The sequence below is a fragment of the Typha angustifolia genome, chromosome 3, assembly GCF_048772165.1.
Source record: "Typha angustifolia cultivar Huaian chromosome 3, ASM4877216v1, whole genome shotgun sequence".
NCBI lineage: Eukaryota > Viridiplantae > Streptophyta > Magnoliopsida > Poales > Typhaceae > Typha > Typha angustifolia.
In genome coordinates this window covers 7,678,925-7,702,643 of record NC_133241.1, presented here as the reverse complement: position 1 = coordinate 7,702,643, position 23,719 = coordinate 7,678,925, and the positions used below count along the sequence as shown (strand labels likewise).

Sequence of the window (23,719 nt, the reverse complement as noted above, 5' to 3'; positions counted from 1 at the left end):
AAATTAACACTTCATTAATTTATGTATAACTTCCCTAGAAATCAATTCTTCTTAGTGTCAAGCCCAGTTTTATTTGCCTTGTAGTTTTATTTTTCTTTTGTCCTTTTTCTAATATCATTTACTTTCTTCTTGGAACATTTGCAATAAAAAAGAAAACTCTTTAATTTTAATAATAACAAGATTGAACTTTAAAAAACTCAGTGCATATATTTTCTACATTATATGCATATCTTTTTTTAACAGAGTATATGTAAATTATATAAGAGATGCAAAGGGCCCTTCTTTTCCTCTTTTTTTCCTAATGTTATTATCACTTTGTTGTGAATTGGTAGTCATGGCACTTTCTCCAGAGAAGTTAAGGAAGAGGGGCCATCTGCAAGTTTTATCCTGACTGCTGTGCAGCAACTTGCCATATAGGCCAATAGAACAGATTGCTGACTTGCACTCATGGATAAGCTTGCAGAGATTATAGTCAGATAAGAATAAGGTAAACATCATCTTTAAGCATCTCTTCTTTACCTAGTCAGTGCTCTCTTTTTTCCACCTTTGCCCATTCTGGCTTCAAAGTTTTGGCTTTCCACATGAGAATCTCTATGGTCCCACAAGCTATTGACAAGCAAAGAAAGCATTCAGCTGAAAGGACATAATTCTTGGGCTGCATTAAGGTGATTTGGAGGACTTGTGATATCAAAGAACACCTTCAGAAAAACTTTAGCAGCAACCGTATCCAACTTAGAAGTCATTATAAAGAGCATGGAAAGGGGTGTTTTCCAGGGTATGGAAAAAGAACTGTGACCAAGTCAAAAAAAACCAAACAAACATTGGAAACGCCAATAACTGCTGCCTGATGAGATAATTATACATTAGTAAAGTACATTTCGGTAAATTGAATAAGTGGGCCCAGAAAAAGATACCAGTTTGTTAATGGAGACAAGGAGATATCGGTTACAAAGAATCGATTAGATTTGCATGGTAATGTGACAACGAAAGGAAAACAGTCATTGCTCAAAGCAATAAGCCTCAGTGACTAGTTAAGACTTTTCAAATGGTGGGTACGCCCTTATTGAATAAATTCAACTGTCATAGAGTGTCGAGGAGGTATCATGATTTCTGCCTCTATCACGAAGTTGCTTTCCCTAAGAAAAAGAGCACTGGTATGAAAATGATGAGCTAGAGTACACAAACATATTTATCTGTGTGTAAAGTTTGAATACATAGCCCTACAGAAAAATGGCAACAATACCAACCAGCTTATGACCTAGAGCAATTAATTCATTGATATTGAGCGAGTTTCATATGTGCTTGCTTACATGTATGTATGCTTACCTTTTGAGAGCATCTTAGATTCTTAGTAATAAGACTTCGACACCAGGTCTTCCAGTTCATCAACAATCGCAGCATAGCAAAAAACAAATTGCTCCTGAAAAGCAATGTTAAGTGATAAAATAGTTGAATAAACAAAATTTAAAGTCAAAATACAGGCTATTCCAGATTATTGAGGTTAAGAGTTATATTGATGATTGCCCAAATCCTGATAGACATAATATTATCTCTTTGCAAATCACGCTGTTATATGGTGGTATAGATAAAGTACACCATGAATCTCACAGCAATCAGCCTCATATTTTAAACTGGGCCATTCAATCTACCTTTTCTTCTTAGGCCAACATTGTGAAATATAAATTTCTAACAACAAGAAGACATTTAAAAGACCTTTTAAAATGTAGTTGTCGACAAGGGCATATTGTCAATATTTTCTTTTCCTACAAAGATTATTTTCTCGGGTACTAGTAGCTCTATCATAAAAATTGTTCAGCTAAAGCATATAAAAAGCTAGAAGGAAATGTGGAGATTACCACTGTCTGAACCATCCCAGCACGCTGAGATCTGAAATCAGCGATAGTTTTAACAAGATTTAAAGAAGACATGTCACCAAGAAGAATGCGTTGAATAGTATTGTGAACAGTACAGTAAGTACCAGTTCTCCCAATACCTGCACTGAGAAAAAGAATATAACTCTATTAGACACAACAGATCACATAAAATTTTACATCAGATGAACGAGGAGATGCAACATTTTAAGCACACCTGCAGTGCACAACTATAGGGCCAATATCTGGCGGGACATGATACAACCTTTTCAGTATTTCTCGCACAGGGCCTGTATACTCAGGCACCCCGTGATCAGGCCATTCAGGGTACTGTATATGGAGAACAGAAAGAGGCTCTCCTGCCTACAGCAAAGAGAATGGAAGATATACATGATTCAGAGGGCATGCAAAATGGTCCTGCTAAAGAATATCAAATGTACTAAAAAACAGAATCTGTTAGACTGCAGACAAGCATGCACCTAACATATAAAAATCTACACACTTCCCAGTAATCTCTCAAAGGAGTTATGCTCCAATAAATGAATTAAAACTATCCAAGTGGAATAATCTGAAATAAGTATCTAGAGGCAAAACATATATGCTACATATTAAATTAACACAATTTGATACTTCTAAATTCTAAAGCACATAGTTTAGCAAAATTCATATAGTACAGAGTATGGCAGTATATTACCAACAGACTAAACTGGCCCATATAGTTCATTGGGTTATCCTTCTATATAACAATGATAAAATTATCGGTGATCTCACAAGTCTCAGAATTCTCTTGATCCATATGCTGAATTTAGTACCAGCACATGCTATATACTGACATGCAAGTACATGAACACAATTTTCTGAATGGAGACCTGTTTGACTGCAAAGGTTGTTTGCCACAGTTCTAGTTCATTTGCATACTTTCAAGTGTTACAATCAAAGAATAGAAATTAGACATTTTTCATGTCTTAATCCAGTAAGAAAAGAGGCAAGGGCATGAAGACCAACAAACAACTTTACATGTATGAATTATTTAAGAAATAATTGTAAAGAGAACTGAAAGATGAATGTTTGCTTTAGATTCATTTACCTCTTTGTGCTGAACCTCCAAACAACGCAGGACTATTGAAGAGGAAGTCACTTTTGTAGTCTTAGTCAGAACACTTACTTTTCCAAATTCTCTTAGACCATTCTCTGCTTGAAAATAATCAGCACATTTTCTCATCATCTGCCATTATCCGGAAAAAAGATATTGTTTCGGTTGCTACAACTTTAAAAAAAATTAGCGGCAACAAAATGCCGCATGAAATTGGTACTGTCAAAGTCAAAAAATTCTGGAAGATGGGAAAACGTTCTTAAGCCCATCTTTCAATTTAAGTCTATTTGAATAAGGGTCAAAGAAATAAAATGAGATCTTTAAATAACTAACACAGCAACTTTCCTAGACTGATTTGGCACTGGACAATTGTAAAAAAAGAACACATATGTGTTGCTTTTCATAACAGTATATTACAAGTAGATATAGTGTAAGCACCTTGGGACTGTCAATGAGAGTAAGCATAACGATCACAGGGCAGCGATTCTGAATAATCATCTCCCAGAAATCCTCAAACGTCTGAGGAAGTGGACCCTGTGTTGCAATAAACTGGGAAACTTTCCCAGTAGAAGCAGTCTGTAATACAGATTTTCCATGGATAAGCAGAGGAATACGTACAGTGTGTACAGCAGAAATAGAATGAGCAGAATGCTATGCTGACGAGGCCTAAAAGGGAGGGTGGATTTACCGTAACAAAGCTTGCATTAATATAGCCGTTTCCGAAGGACTTGTTATCCCTTGTTGAATTGAGAAGTACCCTTGTATTATCAACTACAAATAAAAAAGAAGATATGAAATTTTTAACAAAATCCTACATGGTATTTATCTCTAAAAGATCACTGTGGCAGAGTGAGATATCTTCTGTTCACAAAACCTGCCACTATATATAATAAAGCAAGAAAAGGCTGGTACGAATTACATGGCAAGACATCTATATAGCGATTTTTGTGCAAGTTCACATCTTCAAGAGCGACACTGCACCTTCTCGCCATCTCATCCTTCGTTAGCCTCATGGCCTGCTGATAGAGACATGTTCAACTATCTCATAAATCAAGCATGAGGATATAGAGATGACAAAATTTCTTTATTCCTTTTGTACATATGTATTTGAAAATCTAGTCTAGCTAGAAACTGTCATAATAGAGTAATAGACCAGAACAGAGAATAATTATTCACTGAGATCCACTCCAAACCCACCTTCACCTTTCCCAACCCTAAGCTTATCCCCTACATGTGATTTCCTAGCATCTGTTCTTCATTTATTTTATTCTCTATGGATATGTTTGGTACCCGTTCCATTCCTTTTGTTCCCTTCAAATCTCTATCGTTCCTTAGCCAATCCAACCCCACTAAAAGGATTATAAATTTACAAACATTTACCGAGACTAGCATGAACAGCGACTCGTGGAATATGTGAGATAAAAATTCTTTTATTCAATCATTTATATAGACCAAAAGAATGACCACGTGGTGAGTAGACGTTTGCAACTAAAAATTTATTATTATAAATTCTGAGCAAGTGAGATTTTAAAGAATGTGTTTTAGCTTAGATTTCCTTCTCTAGGGCATCACCTTATCTATAATTAAATTGATTTCTACAGAAAGTTCGAATTTAAATATTCGGCGATATGAAACCAAATTGCGACCCGAGTCAAACGGAAGCGTGAAAAGGAATTGATCGAGGGAAAGACCTGAAGCCAGTCGAACTCCCGACTAATATTTGCTGGATTTCGGAGCTTCTTCTTGAAGAAATCTAGGGCTTCGGAGCAATTCTTCAGCTGCTCGCGCGAGAGGCGAAGCGGCGGAGGTAGATCGGACGCGATGTCGCAGGGGTTGAAGACGGAGGCGGAGGCGGCGGCGGCGGAGGAGGATAAGGGGGAGGAGGAGGAAGGCTGAGGTGCGTTCTTCGATGCGGCCTCCATCGACGCCGATCTGCGAACGCTGGCGCGGCCCGTGGAGTTCCCCGTCGTCTTCTTCAGAGACGCGTCTCGAATAGAAGATATTTGATATTTCCTTGAAACAGCGAAAATAGGAGAGAGAGAGATTGGCTTGTGCTCCGCTTCACCCTCCTTGGCTCCTTTTGCAATGTCGGCACCCAAGTAGTGGACTCGGGTTCACGACTATTAAGCATCATCTGGAGGGCCCGGGCCGTACTTTTCGGCCGATCAGATTTAAATATTTGTTAATGGCTTGACTCGCTAATCACTTGAGGCGAGCCGGGCCAGATTCGGTCGAGTTTAATATAATGAGTTTGGGTTAGGCAAAATAAGTCTAATATAATATGTTAAATATTAAAAAATATAATATCCTACTATACGAGTTTAATATTTCTATATAACGACGTTTTAATTATCTTTTATATAAACATATTTATATATCGATATATAATTTACTAAATATTTAATGTATAACTAAAATAGTTAGATTATATGTATGTATTATGTGTTAGGTCATAGATAAAAGTAGTGGAACAGGCTTTCGGACCGGATCGGCATAAGTTTAGCTCATGCCATCTACTACCATCTTAGGCTTAGGTCAAACTTAGCCTAGTTAAAACCCGAGAGGTTTGGGCTGGATGTGGATGGGTTAGGCTGAATGATCTTCTTTAGTTGACCACTGTGCAAAAATAGTGACTTTTTACAAATTAAGTTCATTTTACAAAGATTTTTTAAAATTTTACGTATATACCCTTCCGAAATTTATATATATATATATACCTGCTGGCTCACGAGAAGCCGGTTCGATTCATCATTCATCTCCAATTAGGCTTGGGATGTTTAGCAGGTTCGAGCCTGGTTTGGAACTGTGATGTGTGATCTTATATGTTCCTTTCCCTAACCCAAGTTCCCTGATGTTGATTCTTGGGTTTGGTCCCCTAACCTAATGGTTGAGTCGTCAGCTGCGTCTATTTCTCAGCACTTAGCTGATGCTAAGTTGGTATTAACAATGCCTATGCAGAGTGGCCACTATTCCTTGGTAACCACTGCTATTCCGTGTGAAGGACGGAGACTGATTTCGTTAGTCACCTCCTCTTTACATGTCCTTGGGACAAGGGAGCTATGGAAGGCCATCAAATAATATATTAGTATAAGGGTTTAGACATTAGCAGACCTGGATTAATGGGGAAGTGGATAGAGGTGAAAATGGATAGAATTAATTCTGACGCGATCTTTTATCTGACCTGATTTGAATCTAATTCGAATAAATTTTTTTTGTTCAGATTTGGATTTCTACACGGATATAATTTTAAAAAAAATCTGGATACGGATTCGTATACCGATATTTATTCACATATTTCTTTTTAAATGATTTACAATTTTTAGTTTACTTATTTAAATAGTGAATATTAATATTGTTACTAATGATGTGATATATATTATTTGTACAGATTAATTTCTTTAATTATATACATATATATATTTGACATACAATAATATTTTTTTACGAAACTCTTAATATTTTTATGTTAATTATATATAAATAAAATATTATAATTTATTTAAAATTCAATCAATATCCATTTAAGATCCGATCCACTATTCAAAAATTATTCGTATCCGTTTAGTTAGGGTGTGATTTTAAATTTTGCTATCCATCCAATATTAGTATTCGAATTCGTATTCGGACTAAAATATGAATTCGGAAGTGGATTAAGCACTATCTGACTCGTATCCGATCCGTTTTCACCGCTAAGAGTGGATCGAAGAGGATTTGGACAACAACAAAAGTTCATCCGGTGCATTGCCAGGTATGGACTTTGGTGGATATGGAAAGATTGCAATGAAATCACATTCAAATAGAAGTTTCTTATCATCAACTAGATCCTCACGAAACCCTGGCTCAAGCTTTGAAACTTTTCAGCAACTCCGCAGAGACCTAAAGATTCCCAAGCTAAAATAAGGCAGCTCATCTTCTAACCATGACTCTGCTGTTGGAGCTGGTTACATTGCTCCAGATAATGATGGATGACCTCTTCTCCTTGTTGATATAAATGTGATGCTTCTGACTCCCCCGCATGCTGAAACTATCGCCATCAAACTAGCTCTTCTAAAAGCTAAGGAACTCAACAACCGGAAGATTAATATTGAAATGGACTCTAAAGCTAGGGAACCCGAACCCGAACCCGAACCCGAAACCCAATTCACGAAATTTTGCCGCCAAGAAGCCATTCGACTCGAGGGTTTTCGTTCCGCCTTCACCCAAACCCTCGTACGCGTGAGAAAGAAGAGAGATGGCATCGGCATCGATTCCTCTCAACGACGACAACGACAACGACAACGACAACGATGTGAAAACCCGTTCTCTCACTCTTGTTGTTCTCTTCATCTCCATCGATTTCAAACCCTAATTGCATCTTGGTCGGCAGGAATTTGATTGGGAGGCGGCCGTGAGAGAGATCGACTCCGCTTGCCATATCACATCGACGGCAACATCCAATCTCAAGGATTCCTCCGCGTCGATCCGAAGATCTTTCCCTAATCCGGCAAAGATCAACGGCAAGGTGCGGCAATCAACCCTCGAGCGGTTCGTGGATTCGTTCACTAAGCGGAAGAAGGGCAACAAGGACTTTCCTAGATCTCACGTTCAAGAAAAGAATGTGCCTGTTGATCCGGGAAAAGACGGGGATCTCGGGGAAGGTGATGCTTCCCCCGCTGTTAAGATTGATCTTGAAGCGGCCAAGACATGGATTTACCCAGGTAAGCCTCTCCAAAGCTCCCTATCCGGAGTCTTCCGTATGTGATACAATGAGAATTCTCTTGCATTTTCTTATTGGGTGGTCGACTATAGAAAGATGTCTGCTTGTAAGGGGTATAAAGTACGAGAATAACACAGTATCCTATTCCATATTTCGGAGATAGGAATGAATGTCGAAAATTCAAGATATTTCCATATATAGAATGCTATGTTGTGCTTTTTAGGTTTCTTGTTTAGGAACTGACATAAGAGAGATGTCTCCTGTAAAAATATTAGCCCTGCGAATCATTTCAGTCATTAGCATAAGCTCTACTATATCATTATTTTAACGTATGGATTTTTTTTAAGGTTTACTTAAGACTAGAAAAATGTATAGTTTTACTTAATACTATAAAAAATCTATCTAACGTTGTTTCCTGTTGATCTTAATTTCGTATGTTGGCAGTTAATGTACCTCTACGAGATTACCAATTTTCAATTGCTAGGACTGCTCTGTTTTCAAATACACTGGTGGCATTGCCAACTGGACTTGGCAAAACACTTATTGCGGCTGTCGTGATGTTTAACTACTTCAGATGGTTCCCTGAAGGTAATATACGGTGAAGTCCTCATAGTTTTATAAATCTATAAAAACAACTCTTCTTTCAAGTAATTCAGTATTGGCATGTACAAATGATATTTGTGAAATTTCAATATATATTACTTATATGGAAGTCCTATATTAGATGGTTGATTCTCTCCATTCTTTCTTCCGTTCGGTTCGTTATTTCTTATTCCTGTTGATAATATGTTATTGTAGACATATACTGTGCCAGTGGGTTGTAAAACTTCCATGTTTTTTCTCGTCATTGTTAAAAATAGGAATAATTATACACAGACCTCTTGAACTATTTCTTATTTTCACGTAGATCTTTCATTTCTTTTTTGTGACACATTAACGTCCTAAATTATGGAAAAGCCTTCGAAATGTCTATTCCATCAGTTATCCAGTATCACATGACTTGTACATGATTAATTTTAGGTGTATGAAGGACCATTTTACTCTTATTTTAGAGGGAAAGAAGATATAAATTTGAGAGTAGTTAACACTGTTAGAGGAAAAAAAAGAGATAAAAGAGATGGTCATTTGACATTTTGTGTTAACACTGTTAGGAGGATTAAGGGATATTAAATATTTAAGGGGGTCAAATTGTCAAAATAAATAAATAAGGGGGTCAAATTGTCAAAATAAATAAATAAGGGGGTCTATCTGAAAGTGGGCTATAGTCCTACGGTGTATAGGTGTAATTAACCCTTAAAATTAATCAAAGAACAATTTATAATTCTTTATTTCTTTTTAAACAAATTGAAGAGTGAGTTCAACAAAGTTCAGAGATTGTGCTTGCTGAATACAAGCTACTCTGAATTACATATTACAATGCAATTGATAACCAGATGCAGAACTGATTTGCATCACTGAGGCTAAAATTATACATAGGACACCTCCAATCTAGATTAATAATTTTTACTGTCTCTTTTAAATGTCTAGGCTGCCCATAGAAGCATATCCAGTGTCTTGGCCTCTGGACTGTAGATTTGCTTTTCAGACTTTTTAAATACATTTGAGAAAATACATGATACATTTTTATTCCTTGTCAAGAGCTGTTGCTCTCTTAAGCCCTTTCCACTCAAATCATGCAGTTTTGCTTACACAAAGCTTGTAGACTATTTCAGATGTTATCTAATCTACTTAGGAATTCTTTTTTGGTATCTTTTGTTGGAAAAATATCAGGTAAAATAGTATTTGCTGCCCCATCACGTCCTCTTGTTATGCAACAGATTGAAGCATGTCACAATATTGTTGGGATACCGCAGGTACCAAGATTAATTAATTTTTTTGGTTTGCTTTAATTTCATATGCATATCATACCTTCCATATGTATGTGTGATGCTGTTATGAAGATAAAAATTTCCACGAATTTTGAAAAGAATGAGATCAAACTGATTGCAGGAGTGGGCAATTGATATGACAGGTCAGATGACTCCTTCGAAGCGATCAAGTTTTTGGAAGTCCAGAAGAGTTTTCTTTGTTACTCCTCAAGTTCTTGAGAAAGATATACAATCTGGTATTTCCGTATTTAATTAACTAATTATTTCTTTTCTGGTATTCTTTTGGCAATTTATTGCTAGATGATTGCATCGATCTTCTTCATGTAATTAGAAGGCCTTTTGTATTCAAGGAACATGTTCTTGCTTATGTTCTCTATTGTTTTGATTATTTTTTGCCCGCTGGAATGAAACATGAATCAAGCAACAATTCTCTAGAATTTTTTTTTTTAAAAAAAAGAGAGGATATACTGGCTTTTATAGATCAGAATATCCACTTGTTTTTCAAGTTCATGCTCTACTGCATTTCTTATAATACTTGTACCTTCTTTCTTGCTATTGTGCGCCTTTCCATAATAAGACCATAGAATACTTGATTTTTGACAGGCATATGCTCGACGAAAGAACTTGTTTGCTTGGTGATAGATGAAGCCCATCGAGCTTTGGGAAATTATTCATACAGTGTTGCAGTTCGCGAGGTATTTTTCATTCTGTTCTCTAATTGATTTTCCAAATATTCTCTTTATCCTGCTCTCAACATCCTATTTTCTCCTTGTTCACTTCAGTACATGATATAATCTTCTTTTATTGTGATGCCTATACACATAGGGTTTTGGAGGTTTCACATAATAAATGTGTTCTAGATCCTCAGATCCTTTATTTTATCAATTTCTTGTGCATGCAGTTGATGGCTGTGCCTGTGCAGTTAAGGATTTTAGCTTTGACAGCTACACCAGGATGTAAGCATCAACATACAAAAAAATCTGCTAAATTATTTGGTTCTTAAAAGTTAAAATCTCATTGTCTACTGGTTTTCAGCAAAACAGCGGGTTATCCAAAATGTCATTGACAACTTATGCATATCAACTTTGGAATACCGAAATGAAGATGACAAGGATGTCAGCCCATATGTCCATAACAGGAAACTTGAACTAATACAGGTACACTCAGAACTTGATGTGTGTGACATGTTCAAGGATGATCATACCAGTTGGCACTTACCGTGCTAATAAAATTCGACACTCAGCACGGGTTGTGCCACTTGGCACAGCCCTATGTCAAGGTGTGCTGGTTGGCATGAGATTTTTTCTTTATTATTTATTTTACACATTAAAAAATAATTTGGGATGCACAAATGATAGATTTATCTCATTTTTGCTAGATCTATTATTTGCAAGGATCGTTCTATATAGATTTAATATTTTAGTGCTATATCTATAAAAAATACTCTATTAAATATAGGAATAAAGTGGAAATGGAAAATTTGATTTCCCCCAAAATTTCCCTCAAATAAAAAAACAATTCTAAATTAATATGTCAAATTCATTTAAATTGGATCAAAATTGATATAGGAATATGTTGGATTAACTATGTTCAACTAGGTTTTAGACTTTTGGTTTTAATTATTGAGCTATTGTCAATTAATTAATGTATTCAATCATATTATGTATTGAATCATGTTTTATTTTTACCATTGCTATATTAAAAATAGATCATTTACAATATTACCTGTTGATAAAAGACTAATGTAGGCAGTAATACGTATCTTCAAACCAAAATCATGTATAAAATTCTAAAAAATATATTAGAGGCGTGCCATTGTCACGTTGAAGCATGCTGAAAGGGTTTTGGTTGGCCATCCTTGGACGTGTCTTTTTTCTTAGTTAATGAACTTGCTCTACTTTAATATGGCAGGTTTCTATGGGTGAGGATGCCATTGCCATTGACAATCTGTTGTTGGAAGTCATTCGTCCTTACGTAGGTCGTCTTTTTGCCACTGGGGTGCTCTACAATAGGGATTATACAACAGTATGTTTCTTCTTCAAGTTCTTTCAGTTTCATACTTGTCTTATGCTACTTTAGAATGATAATATTCATGAAACAAGCAGATGTATAACACGTCCAAATCTTTCCTTGTGCTAAAATTTTATTAGAAAATGTTGCAACATGTCTATGCTAGTCTTGCATAACACAGTTTGTTTTAATCTTCATGGTCATAGTTTTTGAATTTGATCACTCATACAGGGAATGTAAAACCAAAAGATTACTATTGGAGTTACTGAATTTGCTTCATCATTCATATTGATTTGAATCATGGACCTTCACTGTCTTGTGCTATCCCATTTTGAGGAAAAAACTACGACTGCAGAAGTACTCTGGATAAACTATTAACAGCTTTAACAAAAAATGAATTTCTTTTGTAGATTTCTTATTTCCTCATAAGGCTAGGAGCAGCCTCATCACAATTCCTGTGATGAAGCAATTTTCCTTTCTCTGTCACGTAGACATCAGAGTATATTGCTATTAGCAAGTATTTAGTACTACAGTCTTTTTGTCCGAAGAATGTTGCTTTGACACAAGCCGTTTCTTTGACTTATGTTCTGTAAGAATGGTTGATCTTGAAAAATTGGTGATGGGCCATTGGAATTTGATATCATTTATGTTGCTATTGCATCATTATTATTCTAACATCCCATGAACTTGCTGTGGGGTTATCAAATTGTGCAGAACTCATTATGTTCTGTGACTTATAGTGCCAGTAATTCTGCATTTATAATGCCGTTGCTTGTGTTAAGCTAATAAGTTTCTACTCCCCCAAAAGTTGCAACACGTCCTATTCTGCCCTTCCATTATATAAGATCCAGTTTATGATCATGATTTGTGAATCATCACATCTTTCTGTTCCTGTTTGGGCAAATTACAGTTTTGTCAGCTGCAGGTGTCCATTATTGGTCGATATTATTGCTCCTTCAACATAGTCAGATACAAATACAACTTTTCATTAACAAGAAGCCAAGAAATGTTTATATTTTAAATTTATGTTCATTCAAGTTATCCAATTCCTACATATTGAGTTTATGAAAATTGTGGGTGGGGGTTCAACATCTACCTCATTGTGGAGTCAACTAGAAGGAGTCGGCAGAATGTTGTTCGAGTTTTCCCAACTGAGCATTTTCGTTTAGTCTATTGTCATTTCATCATTCTATGTATCACATATTGTCAAAATAATAAATTGATAGCTTACTTTGTATCATTCTTTACATATTTGTATCATGATATATTTGCATTATCACTTATTTCATGACTGGTTGTTGCTAGTTGAGCCCATGTGAATTATTGAATTCAAGGGATAAGTTTCGGCAAGCTCCTCCTTCAAATCTTCCTCATGCAAAGTATGGAGAGGTTGAAGGGTGTTTTGGAGCTCTCATCACCCTTTATCACATCAGGAAGTTACTCTCGAGCCATGGTATCAGGCCAGCATATGAGATGCTTCAAGAAAAGTTGACACAAGGGTATTTCCATGTGCTATTTAAGAATATATTTTAACTATTAAGCTATTTGTTTGCTCTTGATTATTTATATTAGATTTCTGTCATGCTCACCTGTTCACTTATGCATTTATGTGCTTCTTCTTCCTTTACAATATACTGAATATTCAACTTATGATTTGCAGACACTAGTATAGTTAGTTCTCTACAGGTATCTGTGCATATTATGCAGCCTCTTTACTGTACATTGGCATGGCCTAGATTTGTGGGCGATCCTTTTCTTTCTTTCCTTCTGTTGTTCCTTGTATTATGTCTTACAGATGCTAGTATGCTAAGTCCTATTAGTCTCTGTGCATCAGTCTGTTGATCTGCTCCTTACTGATTTTCTGAAAGATAAGAAGATCACTCTTACCTTACCTGAAATGAAGCTCCACATGCAATGAAGGGCTGTATTAATTATCACTGGTATACCATATCTGAGATAGAAATCATATGGACATAGTGCATGGGCGAACTTAGAAGTCCTAAACTCCTAATTAGTCTGGAACAGTGCTTACATTAGTTACTGTTTATGGTATTAGGATTCACAAAGAGATTAAGGTTTGATAAGAGTCATCCAAATTTTAAAGGCAGCTTCAAGCCAGGTATAAGCTTACTTGTCATGCTGTTTCAATCACAGATACTAGCTGGTTAAGTGTCTAGACAATCACCTCCAAACAATTTTGGTGGGTAAGATTGACATTGTGATATTTGTTGTCCTCCAATCTCTTTTCTTTAATTTTCTTTTCTGCATGCTGGTTACCTATTTCTAACTTCTTGGTGGTTATTGGTTTTCTGGCATGCAAAGTTTTCAGCAATGAGGACTTGTCTATCACTTTCATTCTCATCATTATCTGGCATGGCTTGTTCTATCATTAGAGGACGGATCACAGGAGTAGATGTAGAGCAGGGAGAAGTGTAGAGATAAGTAAATTTTATAAATAACTCAATCTAGTAATTTGTTGAGCAAGATGTAAATTAGAGATAATAAGTATTCTTCCCATGTTGGCTTCTTGGCTTGATCTACTATCATTTTTAAGATCACATGTACCGCCACTTAGAGTGTTATTTTTTTTTTCCGGTCATTTTTATAGAGGAAATTAAAATTTGGATAGGTAAAAACACAATGCTTAACAACCAATTGTAACCCCTTCTCATAGAAGATTATAAAATGTACATTAGTTTTCATCCCTTTGCGCTCTACTACTTCACAACATCAATATTCAAAAGAGGGATAATTACACTAAAATACTTGAACTATTGCCTAGTTTCATATGTGCCACTCTCTTTTTTTTTATTTTCTTATTTTATACATCGACCCCCTAAATTATAGAAAATCTCAAAGGAATGAATGGTGATCCATCAGTTGAGATTCAACTCTATTAAAGTTATTATATCATATGCTATGTTGAAGCAAAGGTTTATGAGAAAGATTGTTAGCTGCAAAATCCTGTTAATATGACTAGTCATTTTGAATGAACCTAGCGGATTTGTCTTACTGGTATAAGGTCCATAGGTTAATAAGAACAAGATCTTTTGCCAAAATGTAGCAGACTAATAAAGCTCAAAATGAGAAGTCATGTAATATGTTATGGATTGCGAACATGTAGTTTTGAAAAAAAAAATTAAATTTTTTTTATGACTCATCGGTTAAAAGTTGGTAATTTCCGCAACCAGTCATCAGTATGTGATTCCTAGATAAATGGAGAGCTCATTCAGTAAAACAATTTATGGTATCTGGTCTTATCTTATGACCATCATATTCATTTGGTAATGGAGTTATTTGTTGTGTATGGTTAAGCTCACAAGGATCTTTGAACTTGGTACTATTACTACAATTTTGTTAAGCACATCCAGAAATAAATGGCTTCAAGTTTTGACTTGCATAATTTGCTTATTGTAGCAGCCTTTGATAACTAGATATATTGTATTGTCGGTTTGCGGCATATCTAGTAGTCTTGTATGAGCAGTTATCCTTTATAATGCTCTACAAGTTCCCACATTTACGGAAGCGCCACAATCAGATAGTGTAAATATATGTCAAGTCACCTTTGTTGTCATAATGGTAAAATACATGATCCTTTTGGAGATGGAGTCTTCTGAAAGTAAGCACACAAATGGTCATCAAATCTGTGCATTTCTTTTTCTCTATGCACCACTTATTTAAAGCTTTTTCAGCTAGCAATGTAAGCATGTCTGCCAATTTCAGTTCAGCACTTGTTTTCTTTTTAGGTCATTTGCAAGGTTGATGACAAGGAATGAAACCATGTCAAAAGCAAAGCTCTTGATGCAGCAAAGTTTGTCCCATGGTGCTCCAAATCCAAAATTAGTGAAAATGATGGAAGTTCTTATGGATCATTTCAGTATGTAGTCATTCAATATTTATTAACTTTCTTGGCAATTAATTATTTTTGTGCATTTCTTCTTTTATAATGTTGATTCAGAGCATAATTCTGATGAAGAGCTACATCACTAAATCTATAGATGGAATAAATATTCATACATGGCTATGTAAAATTTACTGAAATTTCATAGGGAAATTTGCATTTTAACATCCTACCTTTTGATGTATTTGAGGTTTTTGCCCTGCAGTTTCAATACTTATAAACCACATCTTATGTTATACAAAGTATATGCAAACTACACCCTGAGTTAGCTTACAAAAGGAATATTCTGTGAAGGTCAACACATTGTCTACCCAAATTCCTTGTATGCCCTTTTCTCCTTATAATTTCCCCTCTTTTTCTTGGGCATCCTTTTACCTTCTTCTTTGACTACAATATTACAAATCACATGTCTAGAAGAGGGATGAGAGTTTATTTGATGTTTTATTGATTAAAGTTTTATTATGCTTTAGGTTGTAGAGAAGACTGGTTTCTTAGTGTGAACGAGAGTTTAGGTTGGGTAAGGGTATTTTGGTCATGTCTGTAATGTAGACTTTCCTATATTATATAAAATATTTGCAACCACACTCTGCTGTTAAATCTATTAACTAAACTTAATAAAACTCCTAGCTTGCGATTTATAAATATTGAAAATATAGTGTAAACCACAAGTACGTGATAAACGTAGTGTTCAATACGAAATTTCCAATTTCATACCATTTATGTCGGATGAGCATCAACAAAATTCTGAATTCTCCTGAGGTAAGCAGTTTAGTTAAACATAATTTGCATATCTATAATGTAGCATAAAAGTTCATTGCTTTCATTATATTTACTATTAGCTGACTTTACCAATTAGTTCAGAGGTCAAGGGGAGTCTAACTGTATCTTTTATTTCCTTTATTTTGCATGAGGTGGGCCAAAAACACTAAATGAATAAAAATCATCTGGTAAAAGAAAAACTGATAATTATTACTCAAATCCTAGAGGTTGAGATATTCTCATCTTAGTATTACAATATCTGAACCCGATTAAATTAGTGGCTGCTTTCTTAGGGATTTTGATTTTATTGAATCCAAATCCATCCACCATATCCAAATTTTTTACACTGACACCTCATCAGGATACTCATAACTCTTGAGTCTATGCAGCAGCTAATTATTGACTAATGGCAGGCCGCTTTATACTTTTACATGGCTATTTTCAACAACTAGTTTAACTAAGACTGCAAAAAAGCACTCCAAGCAACGCCATGTTGTACATGATAGGGAAGATATGTTTCAAGAAGCTCTTTCTTCAGATGACAAATCAATTTTCTATTGTAAATAATTTGGCACTCACCTAACCTTGGTCGATTGTACTTGATCTGTAAAATTGTTTCATATAGATTAGAGAAGGCTCATCATTAAAAAATATTTCCTCCATCTGCATTAGTGACATTATTCCTCTGAACAACATTGGTTTTCATTAGGCTTGTATACCTTTTCGTTTCTTTTGTTCAAGTATCATTTGATTGTGGTGAATCTATCAGATTGGAAATGGGCTGGGTCTGGTGCAGCCTAAACAAAGCCCTGCCGACTCAATTCTATACAAGCTGGGTGTTGCCCAATAAATACTTTTAAAGAGGACCCAAGCGTGGCCTCTAGTATTGCCCAAACCATGGTCGGGCCAATTAGGCCTTTGTTCAAGCGTATATCTTCATGAAAGTGGAAAATACTAGCCTTCAGTCTTATCTCTCTGGCATATTTATCAGGCAGACAGCATGCATTGAACTGAGTCATACCATAAATGTCCTATATCACTTCTGTCATGTTCTTCATTGCTAAGGCTAACATTTCTAATGATCATTTCTTGTCTGATGCAGAAACAAAAGATCCTGGAGCCTCGAGAGTTATCATCTTTTCAAATTTCAGGGGCAGTGTCAAGTACGATAGATAATTATGGGTTTACACTGCTTCCTTTTCATGACTGACTTGTCTAGAGTAATTCATAATTATAAGTTATGTGCTGTAAGCTATTCCTGAAGTTGAATGAAACTAGTATACGCTCAAAAATTAATGCATGATAATATGTTCTGGAGAATTAATATCTTGGAATCCACCGATGTTTTTTGGCTTTTTTGAATTTGGATGACCATTGTAATTAGAGTAAAAATAGCTTTATTATAGTTCAGCTCCAACGTCATTTTAAACTTCTAAATTTAAAGTAACAGAATACCAACTTATCTTAATTGACATTCTAATCTTTTCCACCATAGGTATTTGCAGCTTTTCTAATCAGCTTTTCCTAGTCATTACTTTCATGGGGTCTTCTTGAGCAGAAAGTTGTTTGACTGTCCCCATCTCAAGGCTGTATTTCTCTTCTATTCCTCCAGGTCTAAAGTTCAGTGAGATTCCACATATCAATACAATAATCATCTTAACATGATAACAAAAATTAAGATTTAGTGGTCTCTTTCCTCAAAATCAGTATATTGACATACTAACTTGCTGACAGTTGGCACTTATCGAATTTCTTGATATATGTTCATTGTTGCATTCACTATATTAGTTGAGTAAGATTCACTAGTGCTAATTACTCTGAATCACCTCAGGGACATTATGAACTCATTAGAAAATTTTGATAATGATCTGGTTAGAGCTACCGAATTCATTGGTCAAAGCTCAGGTTTGTTGGTACTTCAGTTTGCAAATTTCCAATTGAAAACATTCTCCCACTATTTAATTCATCTTGATCATTGAATTAAAGGCATGACTGCTGCCAATTTTGCATTATATACTCTAATTTTTTTTAACCTTTCACAGCTAAAACATTGAAAGGACAGTCACAGAAAGTGCAACAGGCTGTCTTACAGGTACTCAACAACCTCGTGAATAATTTTAATATGACGCTAATTTTCATCTTAGGCTGTTAAGTTCTTCCACAGAGGTTTCGAGCTGGTGGATTCAATGTGATTGTTGCAACATCAATAGGCGAAGAAGGCCTGGATATCATGGAAGTTGATCTTGTGATTTGCTTTGATGCCAACATCTCACCTTTGAGAATGATTCAGCGCATGGGAAGAACTGGAAGGAAGCACGATGGGCGTGTTGATATCCTTTTTGATGGTGTAACTCAGTAGATGATGATTTTCTTAAGCATATTCTTGCCTATGAAGTTCCCCTTGACTGCCAATACTGGTTCTAGCTTGTGAAGGATCGGAGCTAAAAGGATACTTGAAAAAGCAGGCAACCAGCAAGACTGTAAGGAAGCACATGTATAATGGTGGGCTCAAGAGCTTTGACTTCCACGTCAGTCCTAGAATGGTAAGGCCATTGAACTTTTGATGCGTGGTATATTTTTCTGCTCCTTATCTATTGAAGTAACTTTACTGTGCATTTACAGATTCCACATATATGTAAGCCAGAAGTTCAGTTTGTTGAATTATCAATCGAGCAATATATTCCTCGTGGAAAGAGAGTGAAAAATGATGTGGCAGATAGATCCCCATTTCCAAAGAAAGTATCCCATGAAGAGCGTGACTTAATTGTTAGGTACTTCCATTCAATCAAAGAGGATGCCTGGAAACCCTCTCTCATTGCCTTTCCCAGCTTTCAGGCTTTCCCTTGTGGTGTACATAAAGTACAGCATTCATTTAAAACAACAACGCTGCTGATAGATGCCATGCAGAAGCTCCAAGGGCTATCGTTTTCTGAAACCAAAAGGCCTTGCTTATTTAAGGTCTGACTGTATCCTTAGATTGTTATGTTGTATTTTCAATTAGGAATTGGATGATTTGATTTTTCATCTTGCTTTCAGGTTGAGTCATCAAATCAGTCCCTTGACAGTGTGATAGCTGATAAGCTGAAACAAGGTACATCTTCAGGTAGTAGGTTTTATGTTAGCTCATGATTTTTTTAATGATTTCAACCTAACATTGATCATTAAGATGCCATAATTCATCTTTATTATCATCATCAATTACTATTTCAAACAGTGTTAGTGGACTTGAGCAGTACTGTCTTTAAAGGCTTAAGAAAGTAGATTAATCTCCATTACTCGGTGCTGATCTTGAATCAATTTTCCTGACTGAATGGTTTTTGGTTCCCAACAAAAAAATAATTACAAAAAGCCAAGGTTTGTCATGAAATTTATTAGATAGTCTAAGTTGGCAGTTTGGGGGTAACCTTCCTTGTTGGATACAGTTTCGGCTTTTGCAATGCAAGTAAATGTTCTACACAAAGAGATGGGCCAGGAAAAAGGAGAAATATAGATATCAGCGGGAATCATCTGTTTTGAGTGCCAAAGTGCTTGTCTCCTTGGGACCTTGCCCAAGCAACTGCATCACAAACACTTCCTTATATGAACATGATTTAACAGCGCTGCCTCCTTGCAACACATACCTGCATTTATAGAGCCACCCAAAGTCCTGTGTCAAGAAACTAATGACATGATTGCTATCTACCTATATGTTGCTAGAAGCCAAGGTTCAAATGGAACCTTGCTTCAAGTAGATGTATGCATTAGCTTTTATGTACTCTAACTATTTCACAATTTATTATGGTTTAAATATTGCTTGCAGAAGTATTTTCATATGATAAGTTTGTGACAATGCCATGCATTTGCAGATTTTCCTGGTGATAGTAAAGTTCCTGAAGATCTGCCTGGGGTGAAATGTCCTGATGTTGAAACATCTTCTAGAGAGAATTCTGAGAATAAAGTTGGGCTTTACCTTCCTGATGACACTACCCAGAAGTACCCCATACCAGTCCTTCCACTAAAGATGTCTGTAATCCACAAAACGACATCTGAAAACCAAAAAGGATCTCAAGGTAACCCTAGGAATAATGCTACTCCTTGTAAGGCACCAGAAGTACAGGATAGTATGCCTAGCATTGAGCTTGAACAACTTGTGGAAGTTGCAGCTACATCTAAGAAGTGTGCAGACAATGAAGGAAATTGTACACCACATTCATCTGAATATGCGAAGCATGACGAGCAAGATAACGACAAGTTTGTGCTTGAAACACCATTGTCAAAGGCTATTTCTACATATTCCAAAGGCAGTGCAGTAAAACATGGCAAGATCATTCCAGATTCATTAGGTGGCGAACTAAGAAAGCCTTTAGACACAGAGTTAAATCTCCGACTAACTTATTATATTGAGGAGGGAATTGTCCCAGAGTCTCCTATAGCAAAAGTTAGTCAGTGTCCATATAAAGTAGAGAGCGTGGAGGAGAAAATTGTCCCTGAGTCCCCTATGGAAAAAGTTAGTCAGTGTCCATCTAAGGCAGGGCTCTTGGTTCATCTGGGGTGCTCTCCTGGGCTTGATTCTGCGAAGTTACATAAAATGGATACTCAGACTGATGTGGCATTACAATCAGATATGTTGATAAGCTCAAGCGAAAAGAATGAGGCACTTGCTAATGTCAGTGCTAGCTTATCAACGAAGAATATCTTAGGTAAAATTGGAATGCACCACACACAAGATAGGGTATGTGAAATTGAAACAAAAATGGGTGTGTTAGTCTCTCCAGAGGAGAAACTCCATACTCCTTTAGCTGATCCAAGGATCAATAGCTCCAGTGAGGATTGGCAGTTGAGCTCTGGAGGTGCCTCAGGGTCAATCCAGCAAGCTCCTAAGTACAGAAGATTGTGCAAATATGGAGATAAGATTACAAGGGGGTCTTGCAAGTCTTTGAAGGACAAATATGACCGCATTTTGGAGAAAAGCCACGGGAATACTAACAGAACCTTGTTAAACGCAATAGAGTATGACAGAGGTAAGGTGCAGCTATGCTTGCTCAGTGTTTCTTTTGTCTCATCACAAAGTCTAAGCTTTGCCAAAATATTGCTCCACTATTTTTCACAGATAATATCAATTCTGCCTTAATGCTCTTGAGTACTCTTTCATCAATCTTGTATGTCTTGCCTCTGAGTATTTGAATTGTTCCTTTAATTTGTCTAAGAACATCTGTTCTGGCATGCTGGTTTGACCTCTTTTGTTTTATTTCAATTATGAATTTTCATATAGACTGAACTGTTTATACAGTAATGTTTTGTTGACATGATTACATTGCTACATTTAGGTCAAAAGAAGGCAAGGAAATGTATAAATATGTTTATTGAAGAGGAAGCAGAGTAAGAGTCCAATCCTTTTTCTCATTACAACGTCAATGAACAGAGAATACCATTTCTGATTCTCTTCTATTATTAGCTGTATCAATTTAGAAATTGAGATAGGAAATGTTAAAGTTTAGATAGTCAAGCTAAGAAATTTAAGAGGAGCATTATAGTATTCACTATTTCCACTGCTGTCACCACTGTTGGTGTACTATTTCAGGGTATCTGAGGATGCAGAAGTTTCGGAGGATGAGGAAGATGATGAAAATGAGAATGAATATGAGGGTAGTTTCATCGATGATCGGATAAATCCCACTGAAGCATGTAGTGGAGCAGAAAATGGAGGTGATACGATGGCATTTTATAGGTAATATGGAGGGTTCTTTTTCTCACAAATCATCGATTTTTCATAGTATTATTAGTTCTATAACCTGACTAGACATTTATTTGTGAAATCAAGCACTCATCAAATGGTAGATCTGCTTATTAAACTTTTTATTTCAAATTTGGGTGACAGACTAGAGCACAATCATCTGTGCTCTAAGAACATTGAAATAATCTCCTGTTATTTTAACTAACAGATGTATCGATGGACAGTTGTCTGGGCATTAAACACAAGTGAATAGATTTTTATGTATAAGACAATGGAAGGTCAGCAAATTTTATAATGAAATCTTCTTTAAACTCTCAAAATAAAAAGAGTAGCATTAGAAGAACAGTTAATTTATTGAAGGATCTAAGTTTCCATTGTCGACTCCTTTTACTTACTAAAACCTCTTAGGTTCTGCTATGGACTGACATTTTGCAACTTCACTTTACTTATGGGATTTCTGGACTCTTTAAGCCAAACTTGTGACTCTTTGGCTCGTTTTATTCTTGGAGTTGCAGTCTAGTACTTCTCAAATTTGTATTATGATTGTTAATTTTCATGCAGGCACTCTCTACTAACACAGTCTCCCGTAGAAACTCTGCCAAGATGTCCTGATCCTTCTTATGATTCTGTTTCTTCCAGAAGAACAGAAAGCACCAGCTGTTCTTCAGAAAATTTATTCAGTTCTATCCAAACTCCGCAGCATGGCCTGCCTTCTGTAGACCATTCCGCTGATAGGAATTCTCTGGCCTGTAAGCTGGACTCGCTGGGGGTTAGTTTGATAAATGGGCTTGGTGGAGCAAGTGATGCAAAAAAAGAATTCTCGACTAAACTGGAGAGAAGGAAAAGAAAGTTAAGTTTCCAGCTTCCTGCATTAATACCTTCTACAGAGTTCCAGCTGCCACTGCAATGTCCACCGGAGAATACTGAGATTGATAATAATTTATTGGGTGATGACGATTTCTATCAGAGCCTCGACCTTGATGCAGTTGAAGCACAAGCCGCTGAACTTGTAAGGAACAGGTCTGGGCTGTCTGTAGAGAACATGCCACCAATGGTTCTCAAACAATCCATGGGAATCAGAGAAGACCTTAGCATGAATTGTCTGGGTAATCCGTCATTCAACTTAGGAATTTGATAGCACAGTTCACTGCATTCTTTTTATGGCTGATTACGAGAGGCTGCTTGTGCTGCCGTCATATGGAATAAAGGTCTTATGCCTGCCGCGGCATCAACTTATATGGGTGAATTTGGAGCAATTAATTTGAAGATTAAAGGCTACTAGTCAAACATTGACAGGGCAGCCAAGATTTTAGTTGCTGATGTCGGGCAGGTTCTGATTCTGTTGATTTCTATCATAAGACATAATTTATGAGATGCTGGTCTTCTGGGGAGGTAATTCTGTGGAAAGATTCAATTGATGGGTGCACATATATGTAAATTGGATTCTGTGATGAAATCACAGGAAACAGTGTAAATGGTAAATATTGTAAAGTGTGAATTCTATAATTATACAACACAGCTTTTAGTCCCTAGCATTTGGGATTGGCTGAATATTGTAATTAATAGCTCTAAGGAAATTCTAATGTAATTTAATTCCTTGACCTGCTATTTCTAGTAATTCTTGACATGAACGCTCCACCGATTTTTACTAGTAATTATTTACCCGTTCTCCAAGTTTTACAGTGCTAGTTGGATATGGAATGGCCTCTTGTGTTGATTAGCTAGGCAATTAGAGCGAGAGTAATGGATGTTAATCCTGCTGAGAAAGTAGTCACCTTCAATGACATTTCTTTTGTTACCATAGGCAT

The 23,719-nt window shown here is 36.1% G+C and overlaps 3 protein-coding genes across 10 annotated transcripts in view; 2 read left to right on the top strand and 1 right to left on the bottom strand.

Moving 5' to 3' along the window:
• The window catches only part of LOC140777901 (nifU-like protein 2, chloroplastic), a 70,168-nt gene that overhangs the window by 10,685 nt on the left and 35,764 nt on the right, over positions 1–23,719 (top strand). The window lies entirely within an intron of this gene.
• LOC140758400 (protein-tyrosine-phosphatase PTP1) lies at positions 822–5,072 on the bottom strand. 4 transcript variants are annotated; one of them, XM_073094539.1, is made up of 9 exons: positions 4,656–5,071; positions 3,884–3,983; positions 3,653–3,735; positions 3,403–3,540; positions 2,959–3,096; positions 2,089–2,234; positions 1,857–1,998; positions 1,327–1,420; positions 822–1,151 (listed from the first exon to the last, which is right to left on the bottom strand). In XM_073094539.1, exons 1-8 carry the CDS (start codon positions 4,884–4,886, stop codon positions 1,349–1,351), a joined length of 1,050 nt encoding a protein of 349 aa, XP_072950640.1. In that variant the 5' UTR covers positions 4,887–5,071; the 3' UTR covers positions 822–1,151; positions 1,327–1,348. The 4 variants fall into 4 exon arrangements, 3 of the variants coding, with proteins under 3 accessions (XP_072950640.1, XP_072950641.1, XP_072950642.1); XM_073094540.1 differs by having other exon boundaries at positions 822–1,136; positions 3,884–3,980; positions 4,656–5,070; XM_073094541.1 differs by having other exon boundaries at positions 822–1,136; positions 4,656–5,060.
• Positions 7,165–23,544, top strand: LOC140758431 (DEAD-box ATP-dependent RNA helicase FANCM). 5 transcript variants are annotated; one of them, XM_073094591.1, is made up of 22 exons: positions 7,165–7,252; positions 7,331–7,661; positions 8,105–8,248; positions 9,431–9,513; positions 9,650–9,764; positions 10,132–10,223; positions 10,430–10,484; positions 10,564–10,685; positions 11,440–11,553; positions 12,844–13,037; positions 15,285–15,415; positions 17,301–17,361; positions 18,030–18,103; positions 18,241–18,290; positions 18,363–18,528; positions 18,614–18,741; positions 18,821–19,156; positions 19,235–19,289; positions 20,044–21,198; positions 21,505–21,556; positions 21,759–21,905; positions 22,473–23,544. In XM_073094591.1, exons 1-22 carry the CDS (start codon positions 7,196–7,198, stop codon positions 23,044–23,046), a joined length of 4,236 nt encoding a protein of 1,411 aa, XP_072950692.1. In that variant the 5' UTR covers positions 7,165–7,195; the 3' UTR covers positions 23,047–23,544. The 5 variants fall into 5 exon arrangements, 4 of the variants coding, with proteins under 4 accessions (XP_072950692.1, XP_072950691.1, XP_072950693.1 ...); XM_073094590.1 differs by having other exon boundaries at positions 19,235–19,301; XR_012104106.1 differs by lacking the exon at positions 21,505–21,556 and having other exon boundaries at positions 19,235–19,301; positions 22,473–22,611.